This window comes from Trachemys scripta, chromosome 7, assembly GCF_013100865.1.
Source record: "Trachemys scripta elegans isolate TJP31775 chromosome 7, CAS_Tse_1.0, whole genome shotgun sequence".
In the NCBI taxonomy this organism is placed as follows: Eukaryota; Metazoa; Chordata; order Testudines; family Emydidae; genus Trachemys; species Trachemys scripta.
In genome coordinates, this window is record NC_048304.1 from 41798338 (window position 1) to 41823433 (window position 25096).

General features: G+C 39.2%; 2 protein-coding genes across 6 annotated transcripts in view; one reads left to right on the forward strand and one right to left on the reverse strand.

Moving 5' to 3' along the window:
• CENPP (centromere protein P) overlaps positions 1 to 9558 on the forward strand; it is a 329199-nt gene extending 319641 nt beyond the window's left edge. For all 3 annotated transcript variants that reach the window (XM_034775713.1, XM_034775712.1, XM_034775714.1), the window contains 3 exons: positions 5151 to 5230; positions 7653 to 7744; positions 9212 to 9558. In XM_034775713.1, coding sequence (XP_034631604.1) covers positions 5151 to 5230; positions 7653 to 7744; positions 9212 to 9333 — 294 coding nt within the window. In that variant the 3' untranslated portion in view covers positions 9334 to 9558. The remainder of the gene's footprint in view (positions 1 to 5150; positions 5231 to 7652; positions 7745 to 9211) is intronic.
• The window catches only part of IPPK (inositol-pentakisphosphate 2-kinase), a 100592-nt gene continuing 84848 nt past the window's right edge, over positions 9353 to 25096 (reverse strand). For all 3 annotated transcript variants that reach the window (XM_034775704.1, XM_034775706.1, XM_034775705.1), the window contains 8 exons: positions 24603 to 24692; positions 23767 to 23825; positions 23244 to 23316; positions 21713 to 21992; positions 20618 to 20768; positions 16282 to 16384; positions 15324 to 15403; positions 9353 to 13291 (listed from right to left, as the gene is read on the reverse strand). In XM_034775704.1, the coding sequence (XP_034631595.1) occupies positions 13066 to 13291; positions 15324 to 15403; positions 16282 to 16384; positions 20618 to 20768; positions 21713 to 21992; positions 23244 to 23316; positions 23767 to 23825; positions 24603 to 24692 (1062 nt within the window). In that variant the 3' untranslated portion in view covers positions 9353 to 13065. The remainder of the gene's footprint in view (positions 13292 to 15323; positions 15404 to 16281; positions 16385 to 20617; positions 20769 to 21712; positions 21993 to 23243; positions 23317 to 23766; positions 23826 to 24602; positions 24693 to 25096) is intronic.

Sequence of the window (25096 nt, forward strand, 5' to 3'; positions counted from 1 at the left end):
CATCTTCGTAGGAATCGAATGAAGGGCAGGGACCACCATCCCCTACTGCTACTACGAGTACCCAAAGAGGCCACCTACATCATGGCAATAGCTTCCAGTCCTGCAGCCATGGAGCCACTGGTCCCCCCACCATGTGGCCCACTGCAGCACCTCCAGCTCCATCATGCTGGCCCTATTGGGGAGCCAGGCCCCAATACCCCACCTTCAGAACCCACCCATTCCATGAGGGAAACTTCACCTGCCTCCCCATCTCAAACACCTTCAAGTAGATGCTCAGAGCTGATGATGAAAGAAGAGCCGCTCAGTCGAGTTCTGATGGTACCACTGGAGCAGATTCCCATCGTCCTCAGCAGTGACTTTAGTGTTCTCCTCTCCCCCAAATGACTTCCACCAGTTCCAGGAGATAAAAAGTGGCAAGAGAGCTTTCCCTGGAGAAGATCCAGGACACTTAGAATAAGCTCCTGGACAGCCTTCACTCATCAACGCCGGGTAGAGATGCTCTGCCAATCAACAATGCTATCCTCGAGCCAGCTATAATAGTTTGGCAATGGCATACAGCAGTCATATGTACATCTATCCCCAAGAGGTCAGAAAAATGCTATTATGTACCAGCTAAGGGGGTCTGAGTTTCTTTTCTGACACGACCCCTCTCCCCCAATTCACTTGTGGTCTGGGAGCAAAGGAACGGTCCAGACAGCAACACCCACACTCCACTCCATCCGATAAGGAGGGCAAGCATTGGATTTTTGGGGTCACAAGGTCTTCTCCTCAGCCAGCCTTCAATTCAGGATTTCGAATGATCAGGCATTACTTGCCAGATATGATTTCCTGAATTACAGCAAACTGAAGAAATTTGTTGAAAAACTGCTGCAGCAAGACCAGGCCTGCTTCCAGGTAATCTTAGAGGAAGGGAAACTGGTGTCAAGGACATCGCTTCAATGACTGTCAATGTGGCAGATACTTCATCTTGCTCTATGGCTACAGGCATAGTTCTGTCATGGGAATTGTGGCTCCATGCCCCTGGTTTCTCCAGGGAAATACAAAATACCATTGAAGACCTCCCTTTCGATGAATCAGAGCTTTTAAACCAGAAAACGGATGATTCCCTCCACACCCTCAAGAGCTACACCTCATTCCTTGGATATTTACACACCTGTGCGAAAGTGTAAATTTGCTCGCCATCCATACAACTTTACAGGACATCCCAGATTTTACATCAGATGCCTTACAAACCACCATGGAAGCATCAAAAGATTCAAAGATCTCACCCTCTGGGTCCACCTTCACAGCCTTCCTCTTCCCACATGCAGCTCTCACAGAAAAGATATTTCTTAGAAACTCTAGAGAACTGTCAAACACCTTGCCTACTGCCATACAACCATCCCACTCCCCTTGGGGGGTCATCTAGCACTCTTTTTTTCCAGCTTGAAGTTGCAATAACAACAGACAAATGGGTGCTAAATGTCATCCACCATGTCTATGTTTGAGTTCAGCATGCTATCTCATCCACAGGTCCCTCCACCCCCCACCATGTCTCCTCAGGGAACACTCTTATACCAGCATTCTCACTCAAGAGGCGAACTCCTTACTACAAAGAGGAATGATAGAGCAGGTTCCTCCAGAATATCAAGGGACGGGGTTCTATTCAACTTACTTCCTGATACCTAAAAAGAAAGGCGGGTGAAGGCCAATTCTGGACCTCCACCTTCTCAATCACTTCATCTGCAAGCCCAAGTTTTGTATAGTCACACTAGCAGCTATCATCCCATCATTACAAGAAGGCAAGTGGTTTACAGCTCTTGCTATGCAAGATGCCTGCTTTCACATGGACATTCATCTGGCCCACACATGGTTCCTGAGGTTCACAATCAGATCACATAATTTTCGTACAGGGTTCTTCCATTTGGACTCAATGCTGCTTCCCAAGTCTTCATCAGGGTTTTCTCCTTTGTGGCAGCTTACATCAGGCATTATGGGGTCCTTGTATTCCCATATCTTGACAACTGGCTCCAGGTGGCACAATCCAGATGCGAAGCCCAAGCTTCAACTTCCATGTTAGTTGGCCTCCTTTCTTCCCTTAGAATCAGCATCAACATCAACATTAAACAAAATCAACCTTGGAACTGACACAACCCCTAGACTTCATAGGGGCCTCTATCCACTCGATCATAGCACGAGCCTACCTACTGCGGGACAGGTTCCAGGCTCTGCAAGAGCTCGTAAACCTCGTAATCAACAATCCATCTGTCCCAGCCAGGACGTGACTATCCCTCCTTGGCCACATGGCCCCATGCATGTACGTCTCCATCTTCGCTACGTCCAGATGTGGCTCCAGATGGTTTACTCACCCAAACCTCATGCTGACAGCCCCTACCCCCCGGTACTCTTTTCCCTTCACTGATGGACGGACCCATGCCAGGTCTGTGTACGGGTTCTCCCATTCTCCCCTCCTCCCTGAACAAGACAGTCATCACCAACGCATTACTTGTAGGCTGGGGAAAGCACCTGGGCAAATTACATGTTGCAGGGAACATGGACTCCTTGGGAATCCATGATGCACATCAACATTCTGGAACTGCAGGCTGTAAGGAAGGCATGTCAAGCATTTCTCCCATTCACACATTCCCATCATGTTCTTATTATGTTGGACAACGTCGCCACCACTGTTTGGTACATCAAAAAACAAGGGGTCACAAACTTGACCGTTCTCTGTTTAGAAGTAATCAACCTCTGGAATTGGTGCATCGCACACCATATCCTCTTATCTGCAGCGTATCTCCCGGGGATTCAGAATGTGATTGCAGACTTGCTGAGCAGGCAGTTTGTCATCGACCACGAGTGGGAACTCCACGATTCCATGGTGTGACACATCTTTGACCAGTGGGGGACTCTGACCAGAGACCTCTTCGCCTCCTTTATCAACTGCAAATGCAGCACATGCTGCTTCAGTGGGTGGTCTCCACTCTCAGGGCGATGCTCTCAAATTCCCCTGGTCAGACCAGATCAACTATGCCTTCCTTCCTCTCCCACTCCTACCATGAGTACTCCACAAGATCAGATGAGACAGAGCAAGAGTCATCCTGCTCGCCTCTGACCGGCCCAGACAGTTCTGGTTTCCCAACCTCCTTTGTATGTCCGCCCATTCCCACCTTCCCCAATCTACTGACACAGCATGATGGCAAGATCAGACATCTCAATCCACCAGCGCTTCACCTCAAAACATGGTATTTGGATGGGCATCATCTTTAGAATGGGAGTGTTCTTCAGAAATGCAAAACATCCTCTCCAGCAGCAGGAAAGAATCCACTAGGTGTTGTTACTGGGCCAAGTGGAAATGCTTTACCTCCTGAGCCCAATAAAAGGGATTTTCCCAAGAAGCAGTGGGGATTCCCCTCCTCCTGGGCCTACCTCCTGTCACTGAAGACATCAGGTCTTTCCCTCAACTTTCTCAAGATCCACCTAGTGGTAATTAGTGCCTTCCACCCCCCTGTGGAAGGACATGTTCTCTTTATACACCTGTTGACTGCAAGATTTTGGAAAGGCCTTATCAGAACCTTCCTACCCATACAACCCATCGCTCCCCAGTGGGATCTCAACCTAGTTCTATCCGTACTAATGAAACGGCCCTTCGAACCAGTGGCATCATGCTTTATAGCCTTCCTTTCCACAAAGGCCACCTTCCTTATTGCTGTCACTTTGGCGAGACGGGTCAGTGAACTTGGGACCATGATGAGTTTCTCCCTTCACGACTTTCCATACAGATGTTCTCCTTGTGCCTGCATCCCAAATTTTTGCCAAAGGTCATTTCCCAGTTTCATGTTAATCAATCCATTCACTTTGTTTTCTTCCCAAAGCAGCACAACTCTGAAGAAGGACGACAACTCCACTCCCTCGATGGGACAAGACCAATCAGGAAATCCCCCAGACTGTTTGTTAGAATAGTTGAAAGAATTAAACGTCAGGCACTCTCCACACACAGACTCTCCAAGTGGATTTTGGGGTGCATTACACTCTCTCAATTACCTGGTCTGCCTCCACACTCTGGGGTGTGGGCCCATTTTATGAGAGCTCAGGCTTCAAATGTGGTCTCCTTCCATGATGTACCACTCTAGAACAGGTAGAGCAGCTACAAGGAGATCAGTACACACCATTACTACACATTATGCCTTGGTGTAGGACTCAGCGGCAGCTGCCTTCTTCAGTCCAGCTGTCCTTTGCTCAACCCTTCCAGCTTCATCCTTGCATCCTCCTCTGACTTAGTTACTGCATGTTAATCACCCTCAGTGGAATACAATAGGGACCCATCCTTGAAGAAGAGGAGGTGGTTACTTACCTATAACAGGAGGTTCTTAAAGATATGTAGTCCCTATCTGTATTCTACTTCCTGCCCTCCTTCCCCTCTGCACAGATCTGTTGGATTTGCAGTGGAAAAGGAACTGGAGATGCCCTTTATCACCTCGGATGAAACCATGAAGCGAGCCAGGGCGCATGCGCGGACTAATGGACATTACTTTCAAATTCTCTGGCTCCAGACGCATGGTGCAGGGGTGTAAACCCTCAATGGAATACAGATAGGGACCACACATCATGAAGAACCTCCAGTTACAGATAATAACCTCCTCTTTTAAATGCAAATTTAGTCTGACTCTGGAGTGTTACCAAGCTTCCCCACAATTTAAGATGTTTTAATGTCAAGGAGAGAAATAGCTTCTAGTTTTGGCCTGTTATTTACGTTTTATTGTGTTGATACTCACATTTTAAGTATTAAGAAAAGATGAAACATTAAAACATGTTTAATAAACAAATGATCTGAGTAACCAACAATGAAATTAATACATTTTGCTGAGTTTTCATTCTTTTGGAGAATCACTACTGGAAATAAAAAAAGGAGTGGTGATGGACATGCCACAATGCTAACAAACTGAGTATATTAATGAAGGTTTTGTTTTGTACATTTAATATACATTTTGCTCTTACATACATCTGATTTTGTCTAAACATTGTTAGAGCTTTGCAATACACTTCAGTATAAATTTAGCACTTTTTAGTCTTTGTCTTTAATAGTTCTTAAGACCAATCGTAACTGGAAAAAAAGTATATGCTGAAGCCAGTTTGTGTGGTTATATTCTTATTTCCCTTTTTATTAACAGGCCAAATATCCTGATATTGTAACACTTCCTGAAGGACCGTCTGGAGATTACCTGGTTATAAGAAGCCCTGAACTTTCTGGGTAAGACAATTTCAAGATGCTTATTAATATCTGTATTTAAAAAGAATTGAACAAAACCTGAAATTTGAGTTAATTGTCTCTAGAGCTGGAGATAAATCCAGCAAGAACTGTTTTTCAGTTTCACTTTTACACATTGAAAGGTAGTTTAATCTCAGAATTACATTGTTTATTTTATAAAGGAAAGTCACCTATCGCCCTAGTGTATACCATGGGGTTGTGTGATGCTTTTCATAGATGCAACACATACAAAAATCATGGGAGACAAGAAGCAAAGAGCATGTGGCGCAAGCTATTTCACTGTGGCCTTTCTGGGGATGACAACTATATGTTGCTAATTTATAGAACCCTTTAAAAAAATATACAGCATAAAAGAGATAGACAGAGATGGTAGGAGGCTCCAGTAGAATTTTAGATTTTAAATAAGTTATACTAGTATTAGACTTCATCATAATAAGTTACATTGCAACAGAGATGTTTTCAACCATATTCCATTACAAATACTGTTTGTGAACCAGGGGCTGAATCCTGCTCATCTCATTGATGACAGTAATTCAATTCAGTCAATGGAGCCATGTCAGTAACGTGAGCAGGATTTGGCCCCAATTCTGTACATTTAAGAGCTCTAAGAGTCAAGATGGGCCAAGGAAGCAGTTTCAAATCTCGTTGTAGCCCAAGTTCAAAGTTGGATTCAGTGCTGGGTAAAATCTAAGGTGTTCTCCTAAGATCTTAGCTCAAGACACTGGAAATCTCATATAATACCTGCTCTTGTAACATTTCTAATGATCTGGTCCAAAATTCCTGCAAGGCTGAGTGCATCAATCCAGAACCAGGAAGTAGGTATCTTCCACTATGGGACTGTCCCACAAACAAACCCAAAATGAAAGGTTTGGGACCCTAAAATTCAAATCAAAAACATGCCCCTGCCACACATTATACCTTAAAGTGGAAGTGTCTCAAATTAGAAACTGCAGTTTTGTTCCATCTTTGTTCTCTCCCGTGATACCCTGCCACAGTTGTGGTCAGAAGAGATACTGAAGCTAGATCCCTATTGCTATAACAGACAGGGCAGTTGGCAGGAATTCTCCATGAGGGCCTGGGATTCAGCAATGTCTTCCTGACCCTGGTCTGAGTGGTCCAGATTTGCCAATTTTCTATGTCATGCTGCAGGGCCTGTTTGTTTCCCCTCATGCACAAAGAGTTAGGAGGGTCTGAGGAGCAGGGTGATGTGTGGGGGTATCAGTATTTCATTATGTGCTGTTGCTCAGTAGGAGGGGTAAGCTGCTTGAATTACATTTTGCTTTTATAATAGTGAATAATTGATAGGGTCCTCAGAGGCTGTGTGAGTGTTTATTACTTCTAATGCAAAAGAAATAAATAATGGGCACTATGATTATTTAAAACATAATTTTTCCCTCAGTTTATGAAAGTGATAAGGTATTAATTTGCTAACTTATACAGGGAAACCAGAACTACACAAAGTTGGAGGTGATCATTTCCCCTGTCCTCCAATCTTTCTCATTATACTACATTTAGATTTACCTAATCTTCTTTATTAGTTACTCCTGGGGGAATTCTGTGCCAAAAAAATTCTGCACATATTTTAATTTGTCAAAATAATGTCAGTTTCAATTATTTTGGTAATTTATTTCAAAATATCTGTTGGCAACTATGCCTGTTACAATACAGACAATGAAAAATTATCATTGACAACTAGATTCCTTACTAGGCATATAAATACAGAATTTTGAGTAATGCATTTAAACTACAATACATAACTTTATTTCCCACCCCCACCTCCCTCAGAAGCAGTGCAAAGGTTTGGGGGAGTCAGGTGTAATGGAGGAGCTGAGGGAGAGGGAGGAGCCTGGAAGCGAACCTGGACAGTTGTTGGGTGTGGTGGGAGTGACTGTTAGGGACCCGCCCCAATACAGACCCTGGCTGACCCCTAGCCTTTCCCATTCAGTCAGGCACATCTACCTGTCCCCATGTACCCCCTGCACTCATGTGTGTCTGTGCTCCCATTCAGCCAGCCCCTTCCCCCATCCTTGTGGCCCTGTGCCTCTACTCCCATTCAGCCCCTGCCCCAATCTGCCCCCCCCTCCTCCCCCTTATGCCCCCCGCCCTGGCCCCCCCCCCCCCCCCCCAGCAGCCCCATGCTGTCTATCCTGACCTGGCTCTACTGCCTTCAGGAAGGCAGCCTCTTCCCTTCCCTATTGCAGCTGGTTATGGCCCAGAAGCAGCTGCTCTGTTCTAGCTCCACAGTAGCCCCTGGTGAGCAAAAGATGTAACTGCAGCAACTTTCTGACAAGTTATTTTCTGCAGGAAAACAATTATGCATTGAAGAAAACTTCAGCATAGAAAAATACAAGCTACTTTTGTGCATTATTATTAAATAAGGTGCTTCCCAATATGCATGATACAGGTTTGAGTTAATGATTGTTTGGAAAATATATGTGGATGAAGAAGGGAGAGTTACACCTGTCCTGGATCTTCTGCCTAGAATACCAGTGCAAGGTAATGTGTCTGTAGTATATGTTAAAGGTGTTTCCCCTATTACTGACTTTAAATAGTTTGTGTCCTGGACTCACAATATAGCGCATGTTACTCAGAGTATGTCATACTTTGCTCACGCTCTAACTTGTGATGTGTGGCAGATCTAGCAGAACCTATTTTGACTGGTAGTGTAGGAATGGCTGCAGACATGAAAGACCTGGCATTTTATTGCATCAGTTTCAAAAACATTTGTATCATCCTAATAGTAGACATAGGTTTATGCGTAAGTATTCCCTGTTTAAAAACCGTGCTTGGTATGTAATGGTAATGCTTTTTGAAAGTAATGGCAGCTCAGGCCAAGAACAACTTTTGTTAACCTAGAGTCTGAACATTTCACCCCGACCCCTTAAAAAAAAAAAAAAAAAATTCTTGTCAAAGCTCAATTTTGTGAGGGGGGGGAGGGAGTTCATCTAGCTTGCTGTGCTGCTTTAACTTCAACAACTAAGTGAAACTTTGGGCTTTTTAATTCATTTTGCTCTCTCATACCAAATTTAAGTTAGAAAAAAAAAGTATGATCCCCTGACAAGTTTAGTGGCATTATTGTGTATTGCAGGGTATGGTGGAAATGTCAGTCAAAGAGAAGCAGCCTGTTTTCTCTGCTACCTATTTTATATGCCACTGAAGTCTGTCTCATTGAAGACACATTCCAAAAACATTTGATGGAACTGCTTTGTGTTTATAAATCTAACTGCCTTTGACTGTTAGACAGGTATTTATTTATACAGTGACTGTAATGTGTTACAGTACTTCCTCCTCTGCCTCAATTGTACATAGCTTCTACCTGCTTAATATCAGTCAATTTGGAAGCATGAGCTATCTGAAATCTGATGGCAGCACATTTGGTAGAGAGAAGGTTTGTGATAGTTGTCCAGAAACCACAATAATACGTTGGCAGGCTCTGTAGGGGTGTCTAGGAAGCTTGAGGAGATGCTGCAGCTTCCACAAGCTATGTTTATTTCGTTAATTCATAGTGATGAAGCAATGTCGTAATGAAACATGAAAATTATTCAGATATGACCCCTTACTGCAAAGCAAGAAGTTCAGAATCTCTTTTCCTTGTAAGGGTATTAACCAAACAATTTTTAGTTTACATTCCACTGCTGTTCTAAAGCTTGAGAATAACCAGTCTGTTTTTCTAAAGACAGAAGCAAACAACTGGATACATAATTATTCCAAGCTTAATCTTGATGTGTAAATTAGTCTAACAGAAATAAAGCAAAGGCTTCAAACCCCTTATTCAAATGATTAGGTGGCAAAGTGTGGAACTTACTTGTTCCTAACTCAAGCTGCTTGGCAGAGGTGTTAAATAATTCCAGTCACATTTTCCTAAAAAGGCACATGAGCCCAGTACTGTCGTCTTAACTAGGTTTTATGCCCCAGGACATTTGCTGTAGTTAGGACTTACTTGTATTTAATCTTTTCTTGCAGCCCTGCAGGATAAGAAAGCAGCTATTGAAAATGGACCCCAGTGCTTCAGAAATATGCTCCTTTTGCTGGGGATTGAGGCCTCCATTGAAAGTCTGATCAAATCAGTTGGCATGAAGAAATGAATACCACTTACAAAACTTATAACTGGTAGAAATTTGGAAATTCTTTTAATTATGATATTGAGTTATGCAGTCTATAATTTTATTGAATATAAACATTAAGTTATTTTCCATTTAAAAACCATACCCATAAAACATGCTATCTGTACAATTATGGCACGTTATATATAAATTGTCATGACATGAAAAATAAATACAGCAATTTAAATACAAAAATGCCAAATAAAATAATTACAGAGTGAATTTCATTATAAATTTAAATTTCTGAATTAATGTACCAGAGTGGTTCTTCTGTCCTTAACATTTTCTAGAACAGGTTACAGGAACATGTGCTGTCAAATTCAAGTCAATAAAAAGTGGACATTTCATTTCACAGCTCTATACAAAAAGTACAGTGATTTTAAACAGAGAGAACAGTGACATGGACAGCAGAATAAAGTTGTATTTAAATATTCCTTCTACTCAATTAAGATAGAAGTACAGAAATAAATGATCAATATAGCCAAATTTCAGTTTGTGAAGAATCGTCGGGTGGTTAGAAATCAATTTTGTGAATGCTAGTGAAACAGTACAGCTGCTGTTTCTTCTGTAATGGCGATGCAGAATAGACATTACTACTTTCACAAAGTGTTGCACTTTAATTACTGTTTATCATGGTTTGGTTTCAAAGCACTGAAAGCTTGCACCATCATTGAGGAGTATTGTCAACTTGATACTTTGCACATTGCAAATAAATATGAAGCAGTTTCAAGACATTTCTTGCAACCTCATTATGCCCATCAGTTATTTTAGTATTAGCTCACTTGTAAATGTCTAGCATTTCTCAAAGGGGGAAAACAGTCAATTTTGCACTGGCGCTTTAAAAGTACTGCAATAGTCAGCGAGTTTCCATATAGTTAAGTGACCTCCTCATTTCACTTTTGGAGGCCTTTAAACATTGGGAAAGCGATGGCAGGCAAGCTCAAAATTAATCGCTGATACCTTAAAAATGGTGTACTTGCATATATGTTGGGAGTAAATATTTGTATTGGCTCAGGGGCCAAAAAGGCTATAATTTATGTAAATGGAGAACTCTCTTGTTAAGTAGTTTCAATTAAGAGTTCTTCTGCAAACTCAAGTACATGATTGTGTAAGTATGCATACATAACTATAAGCTGGCATACATTTTGATGGAGTAAGCAGTGTACACACATTTACATGCACACGTAAAGCAGAGTAAGGCTGGTAGATCTTGGATTAGACCTGCCTGTTTTAAAACAGTAAGCTTGTCAGTCATTACCAGAAAATATCAATCATCTATTTTGTCACTCAGTCTGTTCTGGCAAGGAATAACTGAACTGAAGCACCAATGTGGGTGGCTTGATTCAGTCTTCCTCCCCCCACAGAACAAGTATGTGGTTGAGCAACAGAAGGCATTAAATGCTGCCAGACTGCAGTTTATTTCAAATTTCTTCTTATTCAGACATAGAAGAGGTTGTTTTGGGGTTCTGCTGCTAAGCAGGCAGAACTAACTAATACTTCTACATCCATTTCACTATTTTTGTGTAATCCTGATTCTTTGTGCCAGCGAGTTTCCTCTTTAAAATACATATGGCAGCAAACTACAGTTAGATGCTTCCTGCATGTACATGGAAACTGAACTATGCTGTGTACATACACCAAGAGTGGAAAGTTACAGCATAAACCTGACTACAGTAAGTTTTTTTTTTTTTCCTGCTGTAGACAACTCATCATTTTGACTAAAAATGACCCACCCCTTTGAATTAAATGTGACTTTTCTTTTAATTCTCTGCTCAGAAGATGATATTATTACAACACTGCAGCTAGCCACACAGCAAACTGCAATAAATCAACAACTAGGTCAGATTGCTGTGGATATAACAAGAGCAAACAACTGCACCCCAGAAAGGCACATTACTAACTGGTGGTAGGTTTAGTGGATCAAAGTAACATGGTTCACTTCTAAGTGTTAAGCAATACTGCTGTATAAATAAGTTTTCATTAAGACTATCACCACTCTGGGCCCAACTGTCAAATGGGCCATGGTTTCACAGAATTGTACATTGGGTCCTGCCAATGAACACGGCGCCATTTTTTATGAAAGCCAATACTCTGAAGAAGTTCAAATAAAATGCAATGAAACAAAGGGCATTAGATTCAAGCTCCCAATATAAATCTACTGTACTACTTTATAGGGAGAGGTAAGTCCTTGTTAAGACAACCTCCATATTTTGAAACTTATTACCATTACATACCTACTGTATACAGATAGCAGCATTTCAAGATGGGCTTGAACAACATCTCCTTGTACAGTCTTAGGGTATGAGAGCCCCAAAGAAATGTAAAGAAAGCTTTTCAACAGCTAAGAGAACCTGTAGTTCATTATACCACAATACCCACATTTCTGAATACATAGTTTCATCCCACTGTTTTTGATCTAGTTGAACCTGTTTCACTTTTAAACTTCACAAGAATCAGGGAATAGCACCTCATCCACACAAATCATCTCCAGCTTGGCAGAATGTGTTTAACTTGTTACCACACAAACTAAAGCCACTGCTAAATGTTGGTACAAAGTTAACTGACACCCACCATCAAGGAAAAGTCACAATCTACGATTACAATGAACTTTACAAGATAAAGCAGATACCATCTGTCAACCTTTTTCTCAAGAAAATGTCATTGCAGTCACAGCCTGATTCAAGAGCAGCCTTTGCTAGCTGCTGTTTAATGCACAAAAAAGTTGAGAAGCATCTGAATTAAGTCCAAAATCACATGGACAAAAACTGAGTATACGATTCCTATAGCTAAATTTGAATTAAGAAAGAGCTAATTCCTGGTTCACTAATTTAGCAGGACTAGCTCGGTGTAGACCATTGGATCAAAGCTTGATATGTTCAACCAGCAAATAATTAAAAATCAAGGCTGCTTCCCTAGTAAAATCCCTAACCCTTATCCCTTATTTTGTGAATTTCTACTTACATTTATACAAATTGTTACAGAAAGCTTTTTCAGACTGATCACAACACTTTTGGAAGCAGAGTCTGGAGTTCTCAATTTCACTCACTCTGCTTAAAATAGATTTGCACTAACATGCAAGATCTACCAAGCCAGCACCAAAGAGCAATTATACAATTCAGTAGTGTGTTTTGTTTTTTAAACATTAAATTACATGGGCAGCAATTTATTTTGAATTAGTTTAGTGCATTTTTAATGTGCTCAGTGCAGCTTAATTTTAAATTTGGTTTTATTAATGCAGGGAGTGGAGGGTTTGCTTTTGTTTTAAAAAATTGAGTGTTAAAATGCACAAGGTGCTAGGCCATCCTGTAATTCTCATGTTAATGATCAGGCTTTCTGCATTAGTGCAATGTATCTGGAAATTCCTAACTCTGCACTGAAGAATAAACGAGAATTAATCCAGAACATTTCATTCGGTGCTTCACATAGTAGTCATTCAATTTTAAGAACATGGACTTAAACATCAAGTTGATTTGTCATGTTGTTGCAGGGTACGGCACACATCTGTTCTGTAATATGGAATACATTCCAGATTAAGTTTATATATTGGAAGGTGTTTTTTTAGTACTATGCCATGTCTTTGAAAGGCATACCCATTAAAATATATTTCTTAAAGCAAAAACATTCACAGCTGAAAAATGCACTGAACATAATAGAAAATCAATGCAAGTACATTTCATTAACTCTTCACTTTAAACCATAACCTTAAGGAAACAGTTACACTTTATGGAGAACTAGTGTGCAGTCTTCATTCTCCTTGAACAGATTTGACATCATTGGATCATCTTTGGCCTGTACATTCTTCAAATAATAGTTTACTATCTTGCCATCAAGTTTGTACTGATGTGGAATGCTTTCATATGGCTTAAGATCTAGGTCCAGGACAGAAACTGAAAAGGTGAATCTGGATTTGGATGCCAGAACGACAGGCCTTTGAGCAGAGCTGAAAAAGAAGACCAATGGAATGTTGCAAGATAATTTGTTTAAAGCAAACAGACCACTTATGCTCTTAGTGGAAATTCAAAGCCCAGTGCCTATCTAAGGCTTTATCACAAATAACTCTGCTTTACATGTAAAGATCACATGCAGTATATTGCCAGTGTCTCCATATTTATTAGGCATTGTAGATCAGAAAACTGGGACTTCGGCTGATGTAGCTTTTAAGAGCAGCCAGGGTTCATTCTTAACTCAGGTATAGTTTTTCCAGTCCAAAATGATGTGGGAACAGGAATGAATAAACCATTTATTTACACATGCAAATTCTTTTCCTGTTAGTTTCCACACCAATCTAAACCAAATCTCCCTAAATTGCTCTACCACTAGCACTGCTAAATGAAATAATCTCAACTGGCGGTTTTGGCAATAAAAGCTATTTGTATAAATGAAAAGTTTGTCAGAAGTACTGCACTGAACTTCTACAGCTAAAAACAACCATCACCTGCACAGACATAACGGTAGGTAGGTAGTGTTAATGCCATTTCACAAATATCCTTTTTATATACTAAACTGAAGTAATAGCCTCTTCTTCCTCTGTATGAAACTTACTTTGTTCAACTTATTGTCCTGGCCTGAGCGAATAAAATTGCCTTCTGCCTGTCAGAACTAGCATTCAGGTGTTATGAAGACATCTTAAAACAATGATATTAGAAAATAATTCCCTGAAGTGACCTACGAAATCTAAGTAAAAGGTTTGGATGGGAGAATTTTCTCTCTTATTTTCTCAAGTATTATAAATTAGAGAAGAGAGATTACCTTCTTCAGAGTTTATCCTCCAAACAGCACTAATCCACATGGAAAATTAGCTTCTGACTGAGGAGATGACTAGGGTTGTGTTGACAAAAAGTCAACATGGATACTAAGTTACTAAAGCTGTGTGGTTGCAACAAAAGTTGCACCTCTTGATGTTTTGACAGAATGAGAGCAAGATACTTGACACTTCAGGTCAGTCACTTTAAAGGGTTAAGTTGGCTCTGTCTATTTTCAAAAGCAGCTTTCCTGCATACCTCAAATCAGAGGACAAGCACAGGATGAACACAGCCACTACCAAATATGTCTTCCATCCAATACTCTACCACCCTAATGATAAGAAATTGAATAAATCCTAATATCCAGAAAGGAATCAAAAGATATGCAGTGATAAAGAATGAGAACATAACTCTTTTGCCATGGTGACTGAGGTAATTCATTTTTGTTTATCCTTAAAGGCATATCAACATTAGGACTTTGAAACAGATTTCAGCCTCCAAATTAAGAGTGTGTCATAGCAGTTAGCTCAAATTATAACTTGAGAGTTGCCCATATTAAAATCTCTAGCTGGAGCTAGGTAGCCTGTCAGAAAAGGTAGGTTGAAGCTCAAGTGATGCTGATACTTGAGCTAGTAATGCAGTGGGAATGCAACAGTTCAAGTTACAACAAACTCATCAGCAGTTAATCTAATCACAATCCAACTCCAGTATTGTTTTGCTGTGTGGTTGCTCTCACTTGACTGCTAGAGTGCTGTTACTCAAGCTAACAATTGCAGTGAATACAAGCCCTAAGTCGGGGATTCTCAAACTGGGGGTCGGGATCCCTCAGGGGGTAACAAGGTTATTACATGGGGGGGGGGGGGCGTGAGCTGTCACCCTCCACCCCAAACCCTGCTTCACCTTCAGCATTTATAATAGTGTTAAATATAACAAAAGTGTTTTTAATTTATAAGGGGGGGGGGTCGTACTCAGAGACTTGCTGTGTGAAAGGGGTCACCAGTACAAAAGTTTGAGAGCCTCTGCCCTATGTAGCTTCAGTGTTTAAAAAAAAAAAAGTTGAGCCTCCTATTCTAAATATTTTAATCAGAACTTCATGATTAGTATTCCCACTGTCAACATGGGCAACCCAACTGTGAAACACCCTGAAGATTATTTGACTCAAATCAACTATAGACATTTTTTTTTTTTAATCTTGGCTGTCTGAGTGAACTGTCTTTCAGAATCCCTTACCATTCATCCTGTAGACAAGGTGAAAGGGAAATCATGATGGAGCAGTCCTTAGCTGTCATTGCTACTCTGTACTGCTGAACCTATACATAAGATAAACACAGAATGACTTATCTCCATAATAAAAGCATTTGTACAAATATTTCTCGACTCAGTCACAGATACAAAGCCAAAGTACATTATCTAAGCATGCGCAATGAAAATGTAAAGTAATCATCACTTCAGGTGTTGAGGAGATTATACCGAGGTCATTACTTCTCAGACTTTATATATTCACTAACATTTTTTAATTGTCACATGTTACAAATGGTTAACTCTTCACACAGACCACTTTGCATGAGTACATATTTATTTTATGATACTAGGTCAACTAATGTGAAATAGCTATTCATTTAAATGTACCCTGTGATTTAAAAATGAGTAAGGAATTTGTGAATAGTTAGCTCCTTTGTTTAGTTAAAAAGTGGTAGTATGAGCTGATTTTCAAAGGGGATGAGCACTTCAATGGGAATTTTAACTGTTCAGCATCTCACCGGATTTTCTCTCTCATTGATCATTACAGTATACACAAGCTTGGAAAGATTAGATTATCGGTAGTCATTATCACTGTAAACACACATACTGTCAATATTTCCATTGACAGTAATTGAAATTTACAGATAACTAAAGGAAGAAAAATGCTGATTGAATTAAGGTTATTTACTTTCTTGATGTTGACAATTTCTTTTAATGGTTATAAATCTAACTTTTTGAAGGGTGTTTTCTGTTATTAAGTGTCTGACCTCCCCAAAATTTCCCACAACTCTGAAAGCTTAAATAGATTAAAAATGCTTTAAATCAATTATCCATCAAAATTATAAAAAATAGAAATCAAATTCTGCCAAGCTTAATTATATATTAGATACTTTATGAAAGCTGACAGAATAAAGTAAGCTTTAGCACCCACGCTGAAGAAAGGTACCTTTGTAAATGCAAATGCTTCTGTTCCATCATCTTCAGTTGAAAGATCTAGAAGTTTCTCATAAAATGCTTCATTGTAAGGTCCATCTATCTGTGATGTACTTCTAATAAGTACAAAAAAACAGGAAGAAGTTTTACTGATCCAGTTCCAATCTTTCCTGGCCCAAACCTTTCAAAAAGATGTTTTCATCAGGTGAGGGTAAACCTTTACTAAAAGTAAAACAGCATTATGATGGGGAAGAATTGCAATGTTGTAAAAATGGAGAAACAGCAGATCTTTCTCCACAGTTTGCAGAGGCTCCCAGCAACAGCATTTTTACTAGACGACTTGTTGCATGAAATACTTCAGTTCCTAAGAAACTGAAGCCATAAGTGCACGAGTTGGCTAATATGCAATATCAAGCTGGGAACAAGTTTTTAGTTTAGTGCTAATGCACAGTAGCTAGAAAGGATATATACAGGTAAAGAATACAAATGGAATGCTTAATCTATGCACACATCAGAAAATATGCAAGATTGAATTTATGTTGCCTGCCTTTTTAAGAAAGCCAAAGTATAGTGTTATATTGCCAACTATTTATTAGCAGGAGTCAATATTAAGGTTGCTCACCATACATGTAATATTTCAGTTATATATCAAAATGTTGATTTCCACATATCAGAAGCTGCTCAGAGAGTAAACAGTACCTTTTGCAAATGAAGCTCTATTACCCTCTTGTGGATAGTGTCTAAATTACACAAGGAAGTTACATTTTAAGAAATACAAAGGACAATACAAAATGAAAGAGGGCCTCGCCTTAGAGTGATCTTCTACTACAAAAACAAACTGGACTTGGTTTTCCATCTGAAGTAAGTCCAGTTTAACTCTCAGTGCTTAGTATTTCCCCAACAACAGATACCAGAAGGCATTTACTGCACTTGTTCAATACAAGTTGCTATATAGGTCACCATTTTATGATGGCAATCTGGTAAATTCACACAACTACTGATCTTGGATTTCTACAGCCTAAACTAACATAGTATTTCATCACTCTCTCTGTTTCAGAGAGGGTCTTACTAAAATAATTTCACATCAGAGCTACACTCCATAAACTTCCTCATCTATTTCACTGCAAGCAGCAGTGATGCAAACACAGAAGGTTCTCACTTATAAAAGCACTATACTGAGCAACTGAACAGTTAATTATATATTAGAATTTCACATTGTTATGAGCACGTCTTTATGTACCTCCTGCAAACTGGATGGGAACAGGGGAATTAAGAATTTACTTGGTTATTTTATTTCTTCACTGGTTTCCAATATGTAATGGACCATTTCTCTTCCACTAGACTGATGGACAGCAGAACCTATCACTACCTATAAGGACTTAAATATGTTCTGTCTGGGTCCTTGTTTTCTTCTTTTTCCACTAACACATTACCCATATTTACAGGAAAACATAAAACTGAGCCTTAAATTAACTGAAGTAATTAACTTGTAAATATCTGTCCTCTTGGACCGTTGCTATTACTACTGGAGTACAGAAATGCATAAGTCACACATTACCAGTTATTTCTATTCCATCAGAAATCAATTTGTAACCAACATATCAATGTCTCACTCCCAGAAGACTAAAAACACTGAGAAACTGCCCATCAAGTGAGGGAGAAAACATGATAATAGGGTATCCACAACCTTAAAATATGCCTTGGCTCTTTCAAAGGAGGAGGAGTGACATTTGTTTCAGTATAGTTGAGGCAGAATTTGAGGAAACATTTTTCTATATCAGATTATGAACTGGGGACAAGTTTCAATAGTGACATAAAAAGTGTGTTAGACATGAGATAGGAAATATTAGACAATCATGTCAACTTTCTTGGTTGAACAATACCAAGGGACTCATTACTGCAAGGCTGCAAGCTTGCTCACCTTGACAACCACTCGAAAGAATTTAACATAGGAATTGCCACACTATATCAGATTCCACCTTGTCTAGCATTCTGTATCTGACAGTGGCCAGCGCCAGATGCATCTGAGGAAGGTTTAAGAAAACCCAATAGTAGGCAGATGTGGAATAAACTAACTCCCCTACATACATCCTAGTGATCTCATCTTAAATACTAATAGTTAGAATTTGGCTTAAAATCTTAATGCATTATATTTCAAATCCCTGCCAAAACTTTAAAAATAACTACTTTGGATACTCTTATTCATTCAAGTGTCAAATCCCTCTTTGACATGCACTAAATTCCTGTGATGAATTCCACAGCCTAATTTCACACCCTGTGAAGAAATAATTCCTTTTATCACATGATTTACTGCCCAAAAGAGAGCTCAGGTAAACAAAGGGGAAGTGGGAGAGGTTCATGTTTTGTATTTGTATTTTTTAGTTCTTTTCCTAAAAAGGGGGAGGAAAAAAATAAATAAAAAGGTGATTCTCATTGGATGGTAAGCATTAAAACATGTTGATTTCCAACTAAATATAGCCTTTCCATTAAATGTGCATTTCTTGTTTACTATTCGTGATTTTGTATCAATCTCGATGAAAATTAAAATTCAATTAAAAAATGAACAAAAGCATTTTCAATTTTTGTATTAAATAAAACTACCTTAAAGTTTTAGACATAAAAGAAAAAAAACAAAACCTATTTTGCATTTAAAACAAGCTGATTTTTTAAACAAAAGTAAGTAGCATCTGTAGTTAGTGAACTGAACTGTTTCCGGTCACCATGTCCTTCAAGATTTTAGAACTAGTACATCTCATCTGTTCACAGCTACTTTTTATTCATAGATTCAAAGAGGGAAAACAAGCTTTCCTGCTTTTTCAATTCCCAGGGCCTTGTTTATCTCTCCTAGAAGAAATCTAGATGGGAATATATTCACATCAACCAGAAAATTGCCCCCAAATTAGATTGTGCAGAAGTTTATCTGCTGTGTTACAAGAAAGGTGAAGTTAGAAGTTCCATATCTAGACACTAAAATGAAAAGCATGAAGATCAAGGCAACATAATGGGTCTCTAGATACCAAAGATGATTCAGGAACAGCAGGATTCAAAATAGATTTTGTACAGTGCTGTATTGTGTCTACACACCTGGCCAGCCTGCAAAAATTAGGCTGCATCTCTTTGTATCAACAGCAGAGTGAGGCACAATGAAGTAATCTGTCCCATGGTATCAAGGAACCCACAAATCTGAATGATGGCAACCAGGTTAGACTACAGACTAGGAATCAGGAGACCTGGGTTCTATTTGAGCAAGTTACTTTAACGTCTGTCCTTCAGTTTCACCTTCTGGGGATACTACTTCCATACCTCCATTTGACAAGTTAAATACATTAAGGTTTGAGACACTTCACGTATTACTTTGTTACAGCCATGGTATAGCGAAAGATTATGAAAATAGGGGTGAGGAGGGTGAAGTTTAAGAGGAAATCCATCTACATTGGTAAATCTGCACTGTGATTTGCAGTTACTTGAGAGAGAAGCAAAAGAGCAGTTTTGCTTCAATCCCAAGCCAAGGAGATGTGATTTCCAGCTTTTGAGGAAACAAAGCAAGTTTAATAGGCCCCCAAACAAGCTGCCCTTGGGAAGGTTCCTCTTCAGAGCTATGTAACTAGTAATACTCAGGAAGCAGAAGTTAGAAGCATAGGCCAGTGGGGAGAGATCATGGGCAAGAAGTGGAACAAAGACCTTCACATGCAAGGAAATGCTGAGCCTACACACTACACAGGAAAAAAACAGTGCAAGAAGGCAGAGAGTGCAGACCCAAGCTCCTAAATATTGACAGTGGCTGATAATGCCATCACCATCTGAAGTGCGGTGTCCATTTTTTTTGCCTTTTAGAGAGACAGCTGAGACCAAAAAGGTCCATGAAAATGGTATGGTGGGGCTTGCATAGAGGTGCATAAAGATCACAGTGAAAACTTTCAGTACCGCCTTAACACCCAGTTCCATATCAGAATAAGGGGATGAGTAGTGAAATTAAAGGGCTGTGTGATTAGAAAAAAAGGAAGTACTGTTATGTCAGATGTAAATACTAAGGCTGAAGCTTTTTAAAAATAGAGCTGAACATTTTAATGGTCATTAACATTCACAACTTTACAAGGCCAGACAAAGCTAATAAATTTCACTGGTATTTTTCAGCCTTCCCCTATAGCTTTATGTATGGGTCACCTCCAGAGGCATAATGCTATACAGTGAACCAATGGTCTCATCCATTCCACCAAGTTTTATGATACCCTGAATTTGTATCAAAACCTAGAAGACAAATACAGACAGAAACTTTCCAGAGTCTGCAATGCAAATTATCACGTTACACCTTCCTGAGCTCAATACAGAAGACAGCCTGGCAATCTTACCTCTCCTCAGGAAACTCCTCTAAGTATTGTTCAACTCTATTGTACAAAGGATAAAGTCCCTCAATATCCAGCATGTCCAGCATCTGAGCCTGAAGGGTTTTATAAAGGAGACAGCCCCTTGGTAAGCCAGAGCTCTCCATTTTATTTTTACCTAGAAAAAAAGTATTTTCAAATTATGTAGTTTGAAAAAAAAAAACCTGTTTTTACATAATAGACCCAACTATTCCCCAGCTTGATCAGCTGAAGGAAAAGCTACAGACTAATTATTAGGTTTAAAATAGTAAAATCGTAAGAGATGGGCATTCAATATTTCACATTTTGAACTACTATATTATGTATAACACTAGAGATTGACTGTGCAATGAATCTTATGGAATGGAATCAGATTTTCTTCCTTTCATGACAAAACACTCGGGGGGGAGGGGGGGAGATTAGAAGGGCAAAACAGAAAAAAAATCTCCCTCACACATTTCCATGCTCTGTCTTACATTACTGGAAATATTCAAAGACACAAGGGGCAATTCAGCGCCTCATTTCCCCTTTGTGCTTTTGAAAATATCCCCCAGATGAGTTAGACTGATTTACAAGGTAATCTAGATCACATCAAGTCATGTAGCATTTCAGATCTTGAGTAACTATTATACATTGTAGAAAACTGTACTAACTTTAAAAAACAAAAAAAACTGTTTTTTCAAGTAATTCAACTCAGGAGATCAACCTAAAGAAAAATCTCAAAACAGTAATATGGGTATGTAATGCAGCATCTGAAATGTTAGGCTCAAGCACACCCACTAAATGCCAATTACTGCTTAGAAATGGTTCCATGATCACATAGCGGTACACTATGGAAGCTGTGTCCCAACCAGCAGCAATGTCTTGAAGACCAATTGCACTTTTGCAAGACTAGAGTAGTGAGGAAGTAATACGCTCTGCCCCACCCTCCAACTCCCATTCCTCATTTCCATTTCTCACTCTTGTTGCTTCAACTCTCACCCTAAGTAGCACACAGTAAATAAAATGCAGTGATCTGAATCAGTGTATTATGTACCCTGAATTGTATTACAATATATTTAATTACTGTGAAATAATTCTTACCATTTCTTACCAGCTCCTTACTGAAAGCACTTGCTTCACAGTAGCTCCTGCCTCGTGAAATGGGAACCGTCTTCATGTTACCTGCCCTGCAGGCATCAGTACTACTAAGTAGAGTCATTGTTATTACATGGATTAATTCTTTAATAATTGTCCTTGTACAATGTGGTCCATTGACCAACCCATTTGCAGGAAAGAAGAATGGTTTTAAGTGACGAGCAAGTTCATTCCAGTCAGAGAGAGAGTCCTGATCATCCTTACAGCCATAAATTAGTTCACCATTCTGTAATTGAGCAAAGACATACTTATGCATTTCAGAAAGTCCAAATATGAATATTTAATTATAAAGAACGCTGAACAAACTCATTAAGTGTAAGATTTAACAGTTGAAGAGGCATGTTTCAGTAGCTACAAGCAGAGAGTCTGATCATGTAACAAAGATGGTTACAATGTATGTTTCTCAGAAGAAATAATTAAAATTATTGAGCAACTGCATCAATTAGACACTTGTTTATCAGTCACAAATGCAATACTGCATGCTGGGGTAAGTTGTCTAGTAGGTTCTTAGCTGCTAGCCAAGGCACAGGTGCTGAACAGACTCTAGAAGGAAAAGTGACTTGGGGCATAAAGTTTAAGAGTAGGAAAGTTTAAAATTGTTCAAAATTGAAATATAAAATTGGTTATTAAGTTGCACAGAACACTCCTCCCATCCCTGTAAGTTTAACCATAAGCCACAAGACTTTTTTCATAGACACTGACAAAAAAAAACCCACTATATTGACTTAAATAGACTTTGGACAGGCCCAGAACAATTTAGATAGAGTGGCACTGAAGGGTTTGGTTTCCCCTCATTACCACCACTTTTAAAAATCAAATTACCAATGCTTCAACACAGCTGAAATAATTCAACTGGAGTTATATCTTATATTGGAGGGCTACTTTGTTTTATGTTGGAAATAGCTCAAACAGAGAGCTTGTTTTCTAGAATTACCACATATGCATGTGATAACTCCATAGTCTACAGAGTAGTGTTCATGTACTGCTATACGTTTTTGCTGCATCAGTTGTGGGCAATGAAGTAACATTTTACTTCCTCTACGGAGAAGAAATGTCTCTATACTCTTAAGTAAACGATGTACAACATATTCCATACAAGTTATGAAACTATGTGCAAAAATATACCCTTTCAAGGAGCACTCAAAATTGCAACATTTTGAAAAATACCTTATATTAAAAGAAAAAACCAATAATTTATGCAGTAGTTATGGTATTACTTGTGGATGCTGTAATACAGTCCCATCAGCCTCATTATGTCTTAAAGACTTTTCCAACAAAAATTAAGTGAGGTATTGATTTACCTTCCATAAAATCAAATCTACATACATCTTTCCATATTGCAATTAGAAAGTTTGAACAGAGAAAATCCTCAACTAGATATCTAGTGGGGTTTTGAATATTCAGATGTTAAGTTAAATGGACCCAATAATTTACAAGACAGTATAAAAAACATGCAAGCAATTTCAGTCAATCTTACCTTAAATATTTTTAAATTGTTCTGTGCCTCCTGTAATAAGCTTTTCAAGGCAAAGTGCATTCTCTGTTTATTTCTAGAGAAAAATACATATGTAATATTTTAACAAACACACTGTTCTCATTATATTACCATTACAGAGCACTAGGACCCCAAAAAGCCAACCATATCCGTTCATCACCCAGGCCGAATATATTCCCTAAGCATATCGTTACTCAAGATGAAGCCAATACAAAGAAAGATACCATAAAAGAGCAAACAAATCTCAGTAGTATCCAAGTTCTTGCGAGGTCTCATGTTTTGCCATCTGGACCACATACAATAATTAATAGCTACTGAATTAAATTCTAGAGGTTTAAAAACAAAGATGCAGGAAAAGCACAAGTACTGTTGCTATAAATCACAAAACATTTCTCAGCACTTGCGCTCCTTAACCTAAGACAAAATTCAGCCTAATTTAAGACAACTAGCTATACAGACACACAGTGTCAGCAAATCACTGGAATTAAAGTAAATATTTTCTTACCCTGAGAAGAGATCTAGGGGACAGTATCTGCTCAATCGCTTCCATTTTCCATTTGCTACCTGTTGACACAAATCACTATGAATATTCACTGTGAATGCTCTCAGTTAATACAATAGTAGGTTTATGAATACACATTAGTTTTGTCTTAAGGAGCTTCCGAATATTTAAACCCTTTGGACATACTATTTCTGGCCAGTAGAGGGCTACCTTCTCTTCATATTTAAACTCCATGGTAATTCAGTTAAATTCCATAACAGCATTAAAAGGGGGAATCTCACATATTAGGAGTAATGCCCATTCTAGGCACAAACTCTAATATTTAAATAAGGTATTAGTACATGATGTACAGCTTAATGGCCAAGTGAATGATTTCAGTGTTTGTTGTTACACACTGTGGCTGATGTAATCTTTTATTGGAACAACTTCAGTTGGTCAGAGAGAGAAGCTTTAAAGCTAACAGAGCTCTTTGGACATCCATGGACATTAAATGACTTCCTGGACCATGTTTAATGAAAAGTACTTGAAACTTAATTTGACACGGCAGTTTACCACACTGACAACTAAAACTGTCAAAGCTGAGCAAAGGTTACTATTACCCTTGTTTGTTTCCAAATTCCCACAAAGTTTCTATATCTCCAGCTATATACTCAGATTCCCTCTCATGCTCACATCCAGCAACTCAGTGACATTTAAATACGTACCTCTTTAAACATCAAGGAAATAAGCAACACATGTACATGTTTCAACAGGAAAGCAGGATTTTAGTAGCATGTTTATAATAAAAATAAGCACACTGCCAGTAAGAGGAAAAACAGGCTGAATATTTAAAGATTTACCTTTAGGTGCTGATGCATGCAATAACGGCACACCTTGTGCTTTATCTCCTGCGAAACATGGCTAGAGAAAGGAATGAACCCACATTTCGGCTGAAAAAAAAAAAAACACAACATTTAAAATGCATTTTAATAGATTTATTTACATGTCTTTTTAAAAAAAATCTGTTCCTTTCCTCCTCTCATATCGAATCAAAGGACTTTAAAGAGATAGAGAGCAAGCAATATCTATTAACAAGAGCTGGAGCTACAGCCGCTAACTTTTCAATGTGCCGGGGTGCTCACTGCTCAACCCCACTCCACCCTTTCCCTTCCCCCAAGCCTGCCTTGCCCTCGCCCTTCCCCCCAGAGCCTGCTGCACGTCGTGACACAGCTGACTGTGGTGGGCGGGAGGCACGGGGATGGAGAGGGAGGCGCTGATCGGTGGGGCTGCCGGTGGGTGGGAGGCGCTGGGAGCGGGAGCTACTGGGGGGCTGCTGACATATTACTGTGGCTCT